The 18829-nt window shown below is 42.3% G+C and overlaps 1 protein-coding gene across 1 annotated transcript in view; it reads left to right on the forward strand.

Annotated features, from left to right (window-relative positions):
* LOC110153091 (potassium voltage-gated channel subfamily H member 5-like) overlaps window positions 1-18829 on the forward strand; it is a 118108-nt gene that overhangs the window by 58515 nt on the left and 40764 nt on the right. The window contains exon 9 of the mRNA XM_055161197.1: window positions 17882-18081. Coding sequence (XP_055017172.1) covers window positions 17882-18081 — 200 coding nt within the window. The remainder of the gene's footprint in view (window positions 1-17881; window positions 18082-18829) is intronic.

Consider the following 18829-nt stretch of genomic DNA (forward strand, 5'->3'; position numbering starts at 1 on the left):
ATGTCACACATCGTTCCTGTAGTCCGTCTCATCATCACTGTCCTTTTTCTCCAGAGGCGTAGTCTTCTATATGAGCTTCATCACTTGTTTTTGAGTCCTCCAAAAACCATGTCTCTTTTTGTTCCTCCATTAAATCCACAGGTCCAATGTGCTCCTCAGCACCTGCACAGTTACAATATAAACACAGGGATCAGACAGTAAAAATCTTGTTATAAAACCTGCAAAGATTTATTATAGGTTCTTTTCTCTCACCACTGTTGGAGTTTCTTGTTCCTCTGGAGATCTTCATCAGGAGTGATGCTTCAGTTTTGATTAGACTGAACTTCAGAGTAACAGCAGATTACACAGACTGAAGGCCTTCTCCCTTGTGTTGGGCCAAGTCTCTTATTGGACCAGGCCTCGATCACCCCTTCCTCTCATGTGGCCGAGAGCATATGATGGGTCACACTCCAGGAAACTTTCTGGATCCTAAAACACAAGTTTAGTGTAATTTTACATTCTACTTTATCAGATTTTAATTATTTTCAGATAATAACTTACAGACGTCTGTGGATCATCTGACTGGAGCGAGACAAGCCACTGCAGCTGTATACGTCTCGGTAGAGCTGGCGATGACTGTGGCTCCTAAAAGTGCAATAAAAGTACAAAACTCATTATTTATCATTTTTTCATTATTAATTCTCTCATTTCTCAGAATACCTTGTGTTCCAACGTTACGATCAGGGCTCCCTCTGGTGGTTAACTGCACTTTGTGGATGATGCCATGGACAGTTCTATCAGCGACGCGCCTTTCTTTTAAAAGTGAACAACAGTCTTTAGTAATTAATACAAATATTACGTTAGTATTGGTCTTTACTCACCAGAACACGATGGATCTGACAGGAACATACTTCTGGACATATATATAATAAGATATCAACTTACACAGCGGCCCACCCCCCCCAATCAAAGCCCTTTTAATGGAACTAGGGAGAAAGCCTTAAGTGTGCATCTACACTCCTTCTGTGTAATTCATCCACAAATATTAGAGCGATGCACTTTGGTTTAGGCCCTCGTTTGAATGAACAACCATCCTGAAAAACAGAGGCTTTTGCGTACCAATGCGCTGTGCAAAAAAGCAAGTACAGTGTTTTATCTTGTAAACACAGTTAAAATTCACCTTAAACAGGAGAAGTAGGGAGTGTCCCACCAACCGACAAGTTAGTGAACAAACCCAAGTCTTCACATCTTACAAATCAGTATAAAGTAAAAGTACAGTCTCCACAGAGACTGTTTACAGGAGTATAACGTTACAATATAGTACACATTTGTATACTATTTGTAGTACAAGGTATTCGGAAAACAATAAATTAAATGGGAGAATTAAGGAGTGTCCCACCAATCGAAAACTTTGTGAACAAACCCAGATCTCCACATATTACAAATTATTATAAAGTAAAAGTAAAAGTACAGTTTACAGAAAGACATAATGCCACATAGATACACATGCATTGTAAACAGTTTAATTCTAAATACCATGGTTGTGCTAATTCTGCATTTAAACTTAAATTACAATTACTGGGAAAAAAAAAAAGAGAGACAAAAGAGAGAAACTTAGTGTCCCACTAATTCTCTAGTGAATGGACAAACACAAGTCTCCACATCTGTTTACAAGAGTATAACATTACAATATAGTACACATTTGTTCATTTGTGTACTACTTGTAGTACAATGTAGTCATAAAACAACAACTCGAACGGGAGAATTAGGTAGTGTCCCACCAACCGACAAGTTAGTGAACAAATCTAGGTCTCCACGTCTTACAAAGTATGAAAAATTAAAAAAAACAAAACCACAAAAAAAGAGAAACTGAGTGTCCAACTAACTGTTGAATGAGCAGACAAAAACAAATCTCCTAATGAAGACAGGGAAATGTTTCCTCCAGTGAGGGATTTCATTGTAAGTATATTTAAATTGATTTTAAGTTTTATTTTATTTTATTAAAATTTTTTTTTTAGGTATTTTAAAAATAATATTAATGAGTTAGTTAACCCTCCTATGACCAGAGTGGAACCAGCTCAAAGTAAATTCAAGGCAAGGTGTACTATACAGGAAACTACAAATAAGCATCAGATTGACTTTTTTCTCAATTAGAATTTAGTCATTGAGCACATTTAGAGAATTTGTTCATGCTATGTCTTTTACGTTCCTACATAGTTTTCCTTCCCTTTCAACACACAAACAAACACAGCAAACAAACACAGCAAACGAGCGGGAATCGCACCAGCGACCCCACTACCTTCTCACTCTAACCCACCTATGCCCAGAGTAGAATGTGAGGCGTAATATGCAGGACATCTGTGACATTGTAGCTTAAATTATGTTTATCTATTACTATTTACTTGCTGATCATGTTTAACTTTTTTTTTTTTTTTTGCTTATAAGACTTTTCAAGATTTTAGAAATCCTACATACTATTCCTTGCTTTCTCGCATTTTTTTTTTTTGAAACACACAAAAGATGAAAAATTATTTTGGCACACAAAGCTACTACTATTACTACTGAACACACAGCTGAGATAATAAATTGAAAAACTATGTACAAGAGATGAAATCGCCGGTGTTAAAGGTGGTAAATGTTGCCGAAATGATGTTACAAAGCCCAGAGTCTCAGAGATGGAATTCAGTCATCGTCCGAGTCAGGGTATGGGGGCAGGGGGCGGAAGAACTGTGAGAAACCTGCAGACGTCCCAGAAGATGTGGAGGGGACGGGCTCCGGGGAACTGGAGGAAGGACGTGGCCTCTTGGAGCTGGGGTCTCCCTCTTCATCCGCATCTTCATCTCTGTAGCGCTTGGATCCACAGAGAGGCAGGACGTCCAGAGCAGGGCCCACAGGGGGAGGGCCAGGAGCAGGATGGCAGGAGGGCGCAGGAAGCACAGCAGCGGGAGAAGACGGGCGATGCTCCTCTTCAACGCCGGGACTGGGCGCAGGAGAAGGGCTCTCTGCTCGCTGCCGAGCAAAGGGGGTCGGGGGACGATCTCTCACATTCCCAGCTTGAGCAGGACGGGCCGCCTGCCGCCAGTCGGCCCAGAATTCCTCCGGAGGGAAAACCTGGTCATCATCTTCCCCCTCCACGTCAACATCTTCATCGCCGTCTTCCTCTGAGAGACTTGAGTATCCAGAGTCTACGTCATCAGAGTCCTCCTCCTCTTCTTGACTCCAGTCCTCTTCCTCATCATCGTCCTCCTCCTCCTCTTCCGCTTCCTCTTCTTCTCGTCCAAACACGTCCTCTCGCCGAGGAGGTGAGAAACGAGCAAGAACAAAAGGCATACTTACCTGCACCTCACCTGCGTCGTCCTCACCTGGCGAGGAGCCGGCAGCAGGAGGGTCCCCCGGAGCGTCACGCGGATCCAGAGTCACTGCAACATTTTACAACATTAACAAGTTGTTCCATACAAAGGTTTTCCTGCTGTTGTGTCGATGGCACAAGGAGCCAGACAATTTTTTACACACAAGTCATTCTACAGAATTGTAAAAACAGGGAAAGATCAGAGCTGCTGGTCAGTGCAATATATTAGCCTATAACTACTTTTTCCTTGGCTCCCGTGCACCTCAGTAATCCCATTCATTCCTAAAACTCAAGTAAAACTCAACCAAAACCTCATAACATGATCTCTTTCCATATAAAATGTACATCTCTGTAAATATTCTTGTGTAGAATCTTTGGCTGGGTGCCATCTTTTTTTTTTTTTTTTTTCCCCAAAAATGATCTAAAACACTGATGAATTTCGACACCTACAAACTAAACTGTCCTGTCAACCTCCAAGCGCTGTTACAGTTTAAATGTCCATCGATTTGAGCTACCCGAGGCAGAAGATTTGCGGCAGAATACCCATGTTGGATGATTGAATAGTTTGGATTTAATATTTGATTTTATCGTCATCATTTTCATTCCATCTATTTTATTTTGCTTCCATGTGTAGAAAACATTGTAAATTTGTTTAGAAAGCTGCTGAATAAATAAAACTCAGTTGCATAGAATTGTCCCATCTTTATTGTCCCCAGGATCACAAAGGTCAGTTATGCCATCTCTAGTGGATGCAGTATTTGGGAGAAGATAGTAGGACTGTCCAGATAAGCTACCTCGACCCATATTCATACAAACAAGTAAATAATGGTGATTCTACAGTGGGAGCATTATTCAATGGCTAAACGGCCTGTCGACATGTGCTACCTTTAGTCGGAGGCCTATTTGATAACATAATACAACTGTCGAATATTCATACGCATATTCATAAAGATGAGTTGAAATGTACATGACTTAAAGGTTGTATGGAGGATTTTTTTTTGTTTCAAGTTGTCAATGATAGCATTATAGAGATGCAGTAGCCTTGTAATTATGATGACCAAAAAAAAGAGAATAAAAATTCATCAACTCTGGATGTGGTGGGGCTAAACATTTGCCAATAGATAACGACACTGCCTCGTTATCTGTTAGCTGACAGGCTGTCAATCAATCTCCCTACGTTTCTAGCGTAACTGACTTGCCTGCGCGCTGTCGGTACGTGGTTTACGTACGCCTGTCACGCAGTCCACAGACGCAAGCCGCACAGACGCTGTTTACTCCACCAACGCAACAGTTCTTAGCGGCTTTTTTTGACCTATATCTTCCTCGCAGTTCGCACAAAGTTTGTTGCAATGGCAGACAAGAATCCAGGAGCAGTTAGCCGCAAAAGAAAGTCCGTTTTTGAGGTCGCTGAAAGAAGAAGACAAGGGGAAAAGCAGCGAAGCCAAACTAAGGTGATTCTTGAAGATTCATTCCAGCGATGGCGCGACTGAAGCAGACGCAGGGTCTAAAGACTGACGCATTGGTCGCCAAATTACTCCTGGACAGGTCACTTCTGCTTATTATGAAAACGTACTTTATTTCCAAGAGCTAGTCAAACGTTTTTCAGGACACGAAAGCGATATCCTATGTCTGAAAACGTAATTTTCAAGGCAAAGAAAGAGTCCGCTTGCTGCTGCGTGTTGTAGCTAGTTCATTCGCACTGAATCTCCGCGCAACCTTCTCTGCATCCCTTTCCTGCTCCTCTCCCCGCTGCCCGATCCGCTCTTCCCCCTGCTCCTCACTTCTCCGGGCACGGAATCTCCGCGCACCGCTCCCCTCTCCTCTCCTCTCTTCTCCCTGCTCCTCACTTCTCGTCCGCGCACGAAATGTCCGCGCACCCGCTCCCCCCGCTCCTCACTTCTCCGCCTTGCCTAACCAACACTGTAGTTAGTTGTTTACAAGTCATGTGCAGCGCACCGGCTGTAAACAAACCTGTTTCTGGCGTAAGGAGGAGGCGGGAGGAGGCGTTTCTACGTAGGGAGCTGTAGGGGAGGGGGGGTGGTTTCACGCATGCGCAACATTTGAAAAAGGACAAACAGTCGCTGGATTTCTCGTTCCTAGGAAAATCCTCTATACAACCTTTAAGTATAAGTGTGATCACCGTGTGCGAACAACGGCGGCCCATATCAACAGCGGCAGTTTTCCAGAAAATACTTTGATTACTTTTTACTTTGTACCCATACCAAGAAAAATAGGCCCCTTTTCCCAGTTATTATTACAACCACAGTAAGTAATCGTCGATTGAAAGTCATAACCTCTCAAATGAAACAGTTTCATATTCGACCTATGATACCATTTTACCCTAACCCGAGTAGAAATAGCCATGCGTGGACAAAATGGTTGACAACATGTAGCATTTAGTTCATTTTATCTATATTCACGAATATTTCAGTGATCTGTCTTACCTCCAGGGAAGAGGTCCAGGCGGGCAGCAGGGCGAGCCATGATTGAGTTGAGTTAAGATGAGTTGCAAACCTTGAAAAGAGTTAACAAAGTAGGATTAGAAAGTGTGCTGATGCCCAAAGTGTAGTTTTTTTTCAAGAAATATTGGTATTAAGGAATCTCAAAGTGTATTTTACCAGCAGCAGCGATATTGCGTGAAATCTCTCACTCGAGCGTTCAAGTGAAAACAGACCGATTTAAAAGATGCAACACTTCATATAGTCCCCGCGCCTGTACGTTGCTATGGCGCCGACGCACGGACGTGTCTCTCACGTTCACCGGGTTTAGGAACAAGAAACTTTAACTTAACCTAAAGTGTAATCTTATCCGCGGTGTCGGCGGCAAGGTGGGGCATTTGAGGGCCGTGCCCCCCCTAGCGGCCACTGGTGCCCCACCCCCCAGCACAGGCCGTTATTATTACTATTTAAAAATGATTTTGATTGGCGCATTTCACTTCGGGCTGAGGACACAAACTTTACAATATCACAGTCTCTGTTTATTTAGTGTAGTGTGATTGGACAACTGTCCTGTCACTCACGTCACGTCACGTCACGTCAACCTGCTGCGTCAACTCGTAACAGCTTCACGATTAGCGGCAGCTGCTACTTTAGCCTGAAGCTCCACACAGGAAATGGCGAGGACAGAGTCAAAGACACACTGACAGACCCGCCGCCGGGACCCGGGATTGTCGCTACCGCTGCCGGAGCCGGGACATTGTTTGCCGGGAACCGGACAGTCGCCGTCCGGACTCGGGACAGTTGCCACCTGGGCTCTCGCGGCCGCCGCCGGGGCCAGGGCAGTCTCTCGCTGCTCTGCCCGCCTTTGCCCGCTCATTTCTGGGTGTAAAAGTTTGACCTGAGTATTATAATTATAATATATTATATTATAATTCTAACTGGTGTCTTGGTGCTGATATGGACTGGTGTCACTTTCAGATTTAAGTGGGAAGTGGGATTAAAACAAATTTTACAACCATCTTGTGCACTCGGCTCCCGGACCAGTTTCATCTTTTCATATTGGACAATAAACTTTTGGAGACAGAACCAGTGGGACAGTGGACAAGAGGAAACACTCTGCTTCAGTCTCTGGAGAAGGTAAGAGGCTGGTTTTCATTAGTTTGCGGCAAATCTGAACATGAAGCCTCACAGGTAAAGAGTGTTATAGTGTTAATAGTTAAATAGTGTTATAGTGTTAATAGTTAAATAGTGTTAATAGTTAAATAGTGTTAATAGTTAAATAGTGTTAATAGTTAAATAGTGTTATAGTGTTAATAGTTAAATAGTGTTAATAGTTAAATAGTGTTAATAGTTAAATAGTGTTAATAGTTAAATAGTGCGTAAATGAGCTGGTGTGTTGGAGCTGCTCTGGTTGTTCTGTCTAGAGCGGCATCTGTGTTCATGTTGTGATCGTAGCCTCTTGTAGTTTTATTGACATTGTTGTGTCTGGGTGTGAGCGGTGTGTTTCGTTGTGTTGTTGCGTAAAGTTTGCGCGTGGCTGTTCATTGTGCTCTGATATAGTTTAGCAAATAGTAACCAACATATTCACAATATATATTTATAATTTTGGCCTTTGTGCCCCTCCCAAAAATTATACCACCATTTTTTATTTTTATTTTTTATATATCTCACATCAGGAGAAGTGTGTGGACGGTGTACCCTCGTGTACCACGCTCACTACAGCCCTGGTGCTGCCTGGTGCGTGGCTATTTCTTACCCGATTGCTTCTTTCAATGATGTTGTTCAGGTGTTTTTGACGAGAGGCTGTTGTTTAATGTTTACAACCAGTGGCAGGCCTTATTGTTTTTTTAATAAACCTCAACCTTTTATTATTGTCTTGTGTGCGTATTGTCTACCACACAACCTCAACAACTATTGCAGCTAATAATAATAATAATCATAATAATGATAATAATAACAACAACACATAATTAGCCTTATACTGTTAAAGAAAAACGTGTTTGATAGTTGATTTCTGCTGTGTATGAAAATATTTCTCAAATGGCAGTGCGATAGAGAAACAGAGGAGAGTCTAGAGGGAGAAGTAGAAGAGAAAGAGAGATGTGACTTGTCATCGAATCAACAAATCCAACTATCAGTTTGAAAAGGTCTGAATCAACAGAAAAGGTCTCATCCCTCTGTCGCTGGAATCACTGCGTCCAGGCTTAGTCCAGGCTTAGTCCAGGTTTAGTTCTGGTTTAAACTGGTTTAAATCCAAGTTCAGTACTGTTTTTGTTCTAGTTTTGCTAAATCCTGGTTTAGTTCTTTTTTAAGTCCTGGTTTGATTCTTGTTTAATCTTGGTTTTGTCCTGTTTTTGTTCTGGCTTAATCTTCGTTTAACCCTGGTTTAGTCCTGGTTTAGTCCTGATTTATTCCTGGTTTAACTCTGATTTAGTCTTGGTTTAGCCCTGGTTAAGTCCTGGTTTAATTCTGGTTTAATCTTGTTTTTTTCCTGTTTTTGTCCTGGTTTAATCCTGGTTTATCCCTGGTTTAGTCTTGGTTTAGTCCTGGTTAAATCTGACTTTTGTCCTGTTTTAATCCTGGTTTAGCTCTTATTTAATCTTGATTTAGTCCTGGTTAGGTCCTGGTTTAGTCCTGATTAAGTCTCAGTTATGTCCTGTTTTAGTCCTAGTTAAATTCTGGTTTAGTTTCAGTTTAATCGTCATTTCTTCATCATAATTTCTTCCTTCTGGTTTAGTTTAGTACTACTTTAGTCCTGGTTTAATCCTAGAGTAGTTCTAGTTAGTCCTGATTCAGTCCTGATTTAGTCCTGTTTTAGTTTGATTTTAGTCCTGATTTAATTCTGGGTTAGTCCCTGGTGAAATCCTGGATAATTTATATAATTTAGTCCTAATATAGGCTTGATTTAGTCCCGATTTAGTCCCGATTTAGTCCCGGTTTAGTCCCGGTTTAGTCCCGGTTTAGTCCTGGTTTAGTCCTGGTTTAGTCCTGGTTTAGTCCTGGTTTAGTTCTGGTTCTGTACAAGTTAAATTTTGGTTTGTCCTAAACCTGATTCTGTCCAGGTTTAATACAGGTTTAATCTTATTTTAGTCCTGGTTTTAGTCCTGGTTTGATCTTGTTTTAGTTCTGGTTTTAGTCCCGGTTTAGTTCTGGTTTGATCTTGGTTCAGTCCTGGTTTAGTCCTGGTTTAGTCCTGGTTTAGTCCTGGTTTAGTCCTGGTTTAGTTCTCACTTGCCCCACACAGATTTTCCTCTTATTGGAAACTTCTCATCGTCTCTAAACAGTTTTTCAGATTTGGAACAGAGTGAAACTCCAGCCCCTCGTCGTCCTGACCTCAGTAAAGGCGTTAGAGAATTCTCCGAAACATGATTCTGTTTTTTATACGACAACAAACTCACAAGATTAGATTTCTCAACAGTAAAATTCTCCTCCTCCGCTCCTCCGCTCGGCTCCTGATCACATTTAAACATCTCTGAGGAGGAAGTGAAACCACAGCACTGAGCCCGAAGAGAAGGACCAGAAACGACAGAAGAGAAGACCGAGGACATTTTGTTTTATCAACCAAAAGTTAAGACTCAGTACGATTATTACAAAAATCTAAGTAGTCAAGTAATATATAAAGTCACAATGATTTACCGTTTAAAGATCTCAGAGGAGAAAGTGAAACCACAACACTGAGTCTGAGGAGACACAAAAACGACAAAGACAGCAGAAAAGATCGCAGACATTTTGTTTTATCAGTCAAAAGTTAAGGCTCAGTGCTATTATGTACTATAACTGCAAAAATGTAAATATTGAAGTAGTAATATTGAAGTTTTGAAGTAGCAGTCACCATAATTTATGCATTTGAAGATCTCCGACGAGAAAGTGAAACCACAGCGCAGAAAGCCCGAGGAGACCCAAACATGGCAAAGACGGCAGAGAAGACAGTTTATTTTATCACTCAAAACATTAAGACTCAGTACTATTACTACAAAACTCTAAATATATGAGTAGTATATAAAGTCATCATAATTCAGCAATTCAGACAATAAGGGTTGTGATTGGTCCTATCTACAGCTGCTCTACAGACATTTCCTGTACTCGGCTTTCCTTTCTTTCTATATACATTGAGAAAATATTGCTCACGACTACCACTAATAATAATAACACTACCAAATACAAAATGCTGTGAATGTGACTTTTTTTAGACTTGATACCTGCTCAAATGAGTATCTATTCTAATATATATCTAATATTGTAATATCTATTCAGTATTAGTTTTTGTATTGATTATTGTGTGATTTTTGATACTTTTGACAACACTCTCTATAATACCACGGTGTTATATCAGTGTTCTGTCTCATTCTCTGTTGTTTTCATCAGAAATCTCCAAAAGTCAAATCCACTTTTTTTTCCCTGATCATTTCTATCAGTGACAAGGTCCATTCTCCCGCTGTATTTATCCAACCACACCGCAACATCTGGGAGGGCATCTGACACACCACAACACTTGCACATTCATTTGTATTTGCTCCCATCTCAATTAAAGCAACACTCTGTAACTTTTCTCTGGAATGTTCGGCGCTATAGCATTAAACTTATCTTTCCTGCATTAATTTATACAGATGTTTTTATTGCTTAGAAATCTCTTGAAAAACAGGCATTCTTACTAAAAGTGGGCTCACCTCTCCACAGATCTGACCTGTGACTTGGCCTGGTCCCATCACCTGCTGGTCTCCATGGATATATACAAGTTTAATGCCATGTTGTGGAATATTTACATTGTGACAATCAAAGAGGGCATCTGACACACAGGACACAGAGGACGGGAGGGCATCTGACACACAGGACACAGAGGACGGGAGGGCATCTGACACACAGGACACAGAGGACGGGAGGGCATCTGACACACAGGACACAGAGGACGGGAGGGCATCTGACACACAGGACACAGAGGACGGGAGGGCATCTGACACACAGAGATGTACATTAGCGTTTGTGTCATTCGTTACATAACCTGGTCATGATGCAGAGGTCTGGTGTCTCGGGTCTACAGCAGGTCTATAACCGGTCTACGGCGGGTCCCTTTGTTGGTCCTTGGGGCAGATCTGGTTCAGGTCCAGGATCAGGTCTCATAGTCCGACCTTTAGTCTGACTTTGAATCTGAACCAGGACAGTCTGGTCTCACTCACAGTAGGCGGAGAGAGAGACAGGGAACTACAGGTGTAAAGGGTTTAGTCCTGGTTTAGTCCAGGTTTAGTTCTGGTTTATTCCTGGTGTGGTCCAGGTTTAGTTGTGGTTTAATACTGTCTTATTCCTGCTTGAGTCCTGATTTTATCCTGGTTTTATCCTGATTTACTCCTGGTTTCACCTAGATTTAGTCCTGATCTAATCCTGGTTTAGTCTTGATTTAATCCTGGTTTAGTCCTGGTTTAATCTGGTTTTAGTCCTAGTTTAGTCCTGGTTTAATCTGGTTTTAGCCCTGGTTTAGTTCTGGTTACCTCCGCCAAGGAGGTTATGTTTTTGCCGGCGTTTGTCTGTTTGTTTGTTTGTTTGTCTGTTTGTTTGTTTGTTTTGTTTGTTTGTCTTTTAGCAACATAACTCAAAAAGTTATGGACCAATTTTGATGAAATTTTCAGGATTTGTTGGAAATTTGAAAAGGAAGAACTGATTTCATTTTGGGGGTGATCCGGAAGAAATCCTGGATTCTGGATCACTTTGAAATTTTAGTTAACATTGTGGTAAATGGGGCCAAACATTTAGTTTCTCAATATCTCGGTTAATTATTGACCAAACCCCATGAAATTTGACTCAGGGATGGACAATGTGATCCTCTTTCATATTCCAAAGGCTGATCCGGATCTGATCCAGAAGACTGATTTTATCGCAATTTATATAAAAAATAGGGGTAGTCCTTGGCGGAGGTCTGCGCTCTCTGAGTGCTTTTCTAGTTTGATCATGTTTTAGTCCTGGTTTAGTTCTGGTTTGATCTTGTTTTAGTCCTGGTTTTGTCCTGGTTTGATCATGTTTTAGTCCTGGTTTTGTCCTGGTTTAATCTGGTTTTAGTCCTGGTTTACTTCTGGTTTAGTCCTAAACTATTTTCAGTTGCAGGTGGTTTTATAGCTCAAAAATACCTAGAAAAACAGACATTGTGACCTGTAACTTGGTCTGGTTTGATCTCCATGGAGATAAAAAGGTTTAATGCCATACTGTGAAACATTCCAGACAGAGTGTTCAGATCCACAAAGCCACGTGTTGTTTTGCCACATGTTCAGAGTGTGTGTTTTCACTCTGTGTTTTCACTCTGTGTTTTCACTCCGTGTGTTTTCACTCCGTGTGTTTTCACTCCGTGTGTTTTCACTCCGTGTGTTTTCACTCTGTGTTTTCACTCTGTGTGTTTTCACTCCGTGTGTTTTCACTCCGTGTGTTTTCACTCCGTGTGTTTTCACTCTGTGTTTTCAGTGTACATCTTCACTAAAGGGACTCACTCAGGTGTAAATAATCTCACTCTCTGGACCACAGCTCCAGAGTAATAAGACCTCCAGGGGGCGCTCCGCTCCCCTGTGCCCCACCACAGGCTCCTGTTCTGGGCTCCAGCGTTTAACGAAGTCAGGGAGGACCTGCCACCTCCACACTCACCCCCCACTGTAAACAAGGACCAGCTATAAGAGGCTCACACGCCATCAGAATGAAGAGTAAACCCGGACTAAACCTGGACTAAACCTGGACTAAACCCGGACTAAACCCGGACTAAACCCGGACTAAACCCGGACTAAACCTAGATTGAGATGAGGCTCACACTCCATCAAAATAGGGACTAGACCTGGACTAGACCTGGACTAGACCTGGACTAGACCTGGACTAGACCTGGACTGGGACTACTCCTGGACTACTACTACCTGGACTACTCCCTGGACTAACCTGGACTACGGACTAAACCTGGACTAAACCTGGAATAGACCTAGACTAAACCCAGACTAAACCTAGATTGAGATATGAGGCTCTCATTCCATCAAAATAAGGACTAAACATGGACTAAACCAGGACTAAACCTGGACCAAACATGGACTAAATCTGGACTAAACCTGTGCAAAACTTGTGCAAAACCTGGGCTAAATGTGGGCTAATTCTGGACTAAACTTCGACTAGAACAGGACCAACCCAAGTCTACATCAGGACCAAATAGGTGTCTTTGCATTTGACCCATCCACTGAAAGACCTGAGAGTTGAACCAGAAACCTTCTTGCAGTGAGGTGAGTGTGTCAGACTCATCCACTGCCAAACAAACAGGCAAAGCAGTGGACTCATAAAAAGACAGGAGAGGTCAGAGGTCAGAGGTTAGAGGTCGTGTAAACTACAACCATTTAAACATTTAAGATCAATTTGACCCTAATATCACATGTTTGATCACTTTATGTGGTTCAGGATATTACAGTGAGGTACTATTTCAGGAAGCACAAATATTAGGTTCACATATTTGAGTTTGCTCACGTCATTGCTATGCCTGATGCCCTCCCATCCTCCTCTATCCCTGTGTCAGATGCCCTCCCATCCTCCTCTATCCCTGTGTCAGATGCCCTCCCATCCTCCTCTATCCCTATGCGTCAGATGCCCTCCCACGTATGTTAATATAGAACAGATTTTTATAATTTTATTCACAAACAGCAGGTTTTTTCATTGTCCGTTTCGCTCTAAGCCCTGATCTTGATTCTGTGCTGCAGCTCAGTAAAAGTCTGATCCTGTAGATGGGATCAACGTTAAAGTCTAATGTCATTTTTCTGTAATCTTTAAATCTACACATTTTATTCAGATGCATTTACCAGTACTCACATTCTGAGCTTTAAAGGGATGAGACTAGAACTAAACCAGGACTAAACCAGAACTGTGATCAGAACACTTGGACTAAATATGGTCGAATACTGGACTAAACCAGGTCTAATCTATGTCTAAACCAGGTCTAAACCAGGTCTAAACCAGGACTAAACCAGGTCTAAACCAGGTCTAAACCAGGACTAAACCAGGACTAAACCAGGACTAAACCAGGACTAGGGATGGGCATTCGATGAAATTTTCTTAATCGATCGTCGGAAGAATTAACGATCGATTATCGATTAATCATTAACGTTTTTATATTAAAATGATCATCATTATTATTACTATCTGCACTACTAATCCGCATAAATAAATTCAACTTTACGACATATAAACCGTAACGACTCTAGAGCCACATCAATCCGTTTGACATTATAATTTGTTTAATTCAGTTTTGCGCAACTCTCACAGAAAAGAAACTTAAAACCGCATCGCTAATTTGCATAAACTCAGCGAAGATAAAACTAAAGCTCTTCAGGTTCAGTTTCTGTTGGATTAAAAGACATGATTCAGTGGAATACAGGTTAGTGTGACCAGATTTGCGTTTGTCAAAACCAGGACACTGTACGGGGGGAGGGAGGTGGGGACTCGTCATCGACATTGCGCGACTCTCACCTGGTAAAACTTTTTCCCACTGGACACCGAAACATATGTTCCCGCTTTGTTCGCTGTGCACATGGACTGTGCACATGGACTGTGCACATGGACTGTGCACATGGACTGTGCACATGGACTGTGCACATGGACTGTGCACATGGACTGTGCACATGGACTCCCACTTGTCCCGAACGCAACGGAAAGTGTGGAATTTCTTGTACAAATCATCGTTAAATACACATTTGTGCTTCGGTACGCTGCAGACTGACCTACTGTTTGTGTTTGCTCGCTCCTTCTGAGTGCAGAGAGACACATGTACGGACCCCTGTTTGGTCACGCTTCGGACAGCAACCTACATTCGGTTTGTCGATTAAAATTAACGTAATCGATGAAATTCTTAATGATCAATTATCGATTAATCATGCCCATCCCTAACCAGGACTAATCTATGTCTAAACCAGGTCTAAACCAGGTCTAAACCAGGTCTAAACCAGGTCTAAACCAAATCTAAAATAGTTCTAAACCAGGTCTAAACTATGCTTAAACCAGGTCTAAATCAGGTCTAAACCAGGACTGTAACAGGTTCTTCTCTGATCTCCAGTGGGTTCTTTTCTGCAGATGTCCCCAGACTCAGTGCTCAGGGATAATTGGTTCAAAAGACAGAATATTGAAATGTTAAAAGGTCAAAGGTAAAACATGAGAATCAATAGAAGTGAACAGACACTTCTGATTAAGGCCTGGTCTAGACCTGCTTTTGACCTGCTTTTGACCGAGTCCTCATTTAGACCTGATTTAGACATGGCAAATCCCTTGGTGAGGCCTGGTTAAATTCTGGTTTGAGTCTAACTTCAAATCTGGTTATGCCCTGGTTTATCTTAATCCTGGTTTAGTCCTGCTTTAGTCCTGCTTTAGTTCTGGTTTAAAATTGCTTTAGTCCTTTTGTAGTCCTTCATAGTCCTTTTGTAGTTCTGATTTTAGTCTGTTTTTTAGTCTTGTCTTAATCCTGCTTTAGTCCTGGTTTAGTCCTATAGTTTAATCCAGTTTCAGTCCTGGTTTAGTCCTGGTTTAGTCCTGGTTTAGTCCTGGTTTAGTCCTGGTTTAGTCCTGGTTTAGTCTTGGTTTAGTCCTGGTGTTATCCTATAGTTTAATCCAGTTTCAGTCCTGGTTTAGTCCTGGTTTTGTCTTGGTTTAGTCCTGGTGTTATCCTATAGTTTAATCCAGTTTCAGTCCTGGTTTAGTCCTGGTTCCCTCTTCCATTTAAACCCTTCGGGACTTTGTAAATGTAAAATCCATGTATCTGTATCTGAGACCAAATTAAAGCGTCAAATTAACGGTAAAGGCTCTGGTTTCCACACAGAGAGAGAAAGAATCACATCGATTTTACTCCAAAACAATAAAAGGAATCACAAAAGAAAATTAGACCCTCATTAGGAGACGCACAGAGAGAGGGAGAGAGAACGGAGAGAAAGTACGGAGAGAGCGGGAGAATATGGATTTGAGCGCACAGACAGCTAATAGAAACAGACTGGGAACGAACAATTAAAGGGTTTTTGTTCTACAGTTATTGGCTGAGTGACTTTATTGGCTCGTATAGTGATTACACGACATGAAACCATTTGGAAGACGCTGCGTTCAAATAAAACCATTTACATGTGAAATTTATCCACACAAGCAGTCCTGGATTAGTCCTGGATTAGTCCTGGATTAGTCCTGGATTAGTCCTGGATTAGTCCTGGATTAGTCCTGGATTAGTCCTGGTTTAGTCCTGGTTTAGTCCTGGTTTAGTCCTGGTTTAGTCCTGGTTTAATCCTGGTTTAGTCCTGGTTTAGTCCTGATTCAATCCTGGTTTTGTCCTGGTCTAATCCTGGTCTAATGGTATTTTAAAACTTGGGATAGTCCTGGTTTAGTTCTTCTAAACCAGAACTAAACCAGAACTAATACAGGACTAAATCAGGACTAAACTAGATCTAAACCAGCACTAAACTAGATCTAAACCAGCACTAAACCAGAACTAAACCAGAACTAAACCAGAACTAATCAAGGACTAAACTAGAACTGAACCAGGACTCAACCAGACTCAACCAGGACTCAACCAGGACTAAACCAGGACTAAACCAGGACTAAACCAGGACTAAACCAGAATTGAACCAGTACTGAACCAGAACTGAACCAGGACCAGGTCTAATGCTATTTTAAACCTTGGCATAGTCCTGGTTTAGTTCTTTTTTTAGACCTTATTTAGTCCTGGTTCAGACCTGGTGAAGTTGTGGTTCAGACCGAGTTTAAGCTTGGTTAAGTCCTACCATACATGGTGATAGATAGATAGATTTATATTATAGATAATCTTTTTTTTGTTTTAGTTTTTTTTAGTTTAGTCTTGATTTAGTCCTGGTTTAGTTCTGGTTTTGTCCTGGTTTTGTCCAGTACTTTGCAGTTTCTCTGTCTCATGATCCCTCAGAGTTTTGCAGGTCAGTTTTTCTAATTTTAAACTTTATTTGCTTCACTCTTCGCTCCATAAACAGACTCTGTGTTTAACCTAATGTGAAAATAATAAGATCTATAACACAGACGACGAGGAGGAGGAGGACGACGAAGAGGAAGAGGAGGGGGGCTATTACTGCAAAAGTCCCAATTACATCTGTGGAGGAGAGGAGAGAGAGATGAGAGAGAGAAGAGAGGAGAAGGAGAGAGAAGGGGAAGGAGAGAGGTATGATAGAGAGAGGAGAGAGGAGAGGAAGGGGAGGAGAGGAAAGAGGACAAGGAGAGAGAGGGGAGAGGGAGGAGAAAGGGGGAGGAGAGGGGGATGAGAGGGAGGGAGGGAGAAGAGAGGAGGGGGGGAGGTATGAGAGAGGGGAGAGGGAGAGGAGAAGAGAGAGGTATGAGAGAAAGGAGAGAGGAGAAAGAGAGAGAAGGGACAGAGGGGTAGGAGAAGGGGATGAGGGGAAAGAGGTATGAGAGACAAGGGGAAAGGGAGGAGGGGAGAGGGGGTATGAGAGAGGAGAGAGAGAAGAAGGAGAGAGAAGGGAAAGACGGGTAGGAGAAGGGGATGAGGGGAGAGGTATGAGAGAGAAGAGAAAGGACAAGGAGGAGAGGGGGGATGAGAGGTGAGAGAGAAGGAGGAGGAGAGGAGAGAAAGTGAGAGGAGAGGAAGGGGGTAGAGAAAGGAGAATGAGGAGAGAGAAGGAAACGAGAGAAAGGGGGTGAAAGGAGAGAAGGAGGAGAGAGAGTAGAGGGGGATGCATGCTGATTCTATTGTGATAGCGCTCTGAAGGGGGAGTGACTTAACAGGGAGAGCAAAGGGAGGGGTAGAGGGTCCAGAACAGAAGTGAAGCTAATAAAATATGATAATACAATGTTTTTAGCGACAATTTCAGCCCTGAAATCTCAAACTTTAATCTCCAAAGGTAAAAGGAGCTGTTCACTTGAAAACTACCACTTCATGACATCACAAGGTGGAACAGCATCTTGAGCTTTAAAGATGTAGACAGACTAATAATAAAGTGTTACTCAAACATGTGAATGAAAGAAAACACAACTCCAGGTGTGTTTCTGAAGAGGGAACAACTTTGTAACATGGCCTAAAGCTCACAAAAGTCGACTTTGTGTAATATTAGACCTTTAAATTAAATTCCAGAATAAATATTTTCTTCTGTCTCTTTTGCAGCTCTGCTTTATGCCACCATCTTTGGAAACGTGACGACCATCTTCCAGCAGATGTACGCCAACACCAACCGCTACCACGAGATGCTCAACAACGTCCGAGACTTCCTCAAACTCTACCAGGTCCCCAAAGGTCTGAGCGAGAGGGTCATGGACTACATCGTCTCCACCTGGTCCATGTCCAAGGGCATAGACACAGAGAAGGTACTGGACCAGGACTGGACCAGGACTAAACCAGGACTAAACCAGGACTGGACCAGGACTGGACCAGGACTGGACCAGGACTGGACCAGGACTGGACCAGGACTGGACCAGGACTGGACCAGGACTGGACCAGGACTGGACCAGGACTGGACCAGGATTGAAACACCAGGCTTTGACAAGAAGGTATGACCACAATTACAGTTACCATTATAGTCACAGCTGCCCTGGGACAGACTGACAGAAGTAAGACTTCCCAGCTGCACCATCAGCCCCTCTGACCAGGCAATGTTGGTGAAGTGTTTTGCCTAAGGAAACAACAACAGTCTTTCAGGTTTTTTGGTTGGGCGACCACTGCTCTAACCACGGAGCCTCTACCAGGACTAAACCAGGACTAAACCAGGACTAAACCAGGACTAAACCAGGACTAAACCAGGACTAAACCAGGACTAAACCAGGACTGAACCAAGACTAAACCAGGACTGAACCAAGACTAAACCAGGACTAAAGCAGATCTAAACCAGGATTAAACCAAGAGCAAACTAGGACTGAACCAAGACTAAACCAGGACTAAAACAGGACTTAACCAGGTCTAAGCCAGATGTAAACCAGGATCAACCCAGGACTAAACCAGGACTAAACCAGGACCTTACCAGGTCTAAGCCAGATGTAAACCAAGACTAAACCAGGTCTAAACCAGGACTAAACCAGGACTAAACCAGGACCTTACCAGGTCTTAGCCAGATGTAAA

This window comes from Boleophthalmus pectinirostris, unplaced genomic scaffold (assembly GCF_026225935.1).
Source record: "Boleophthalmus pectinirostris isolate CB_2022bp ecotype Guang Dong unplaced genomic scaffold, ASM2622593v1 HiC_scaffold_10, whole genome shotgun sequence".
Classification (NCBI taxonomy): Eukaryota; Metazoa; Chordata; class Actinopteri; order Gobiiformes; family Gobiidae; genus Boleophthalmus; species Boleophthalmus pectinirostris.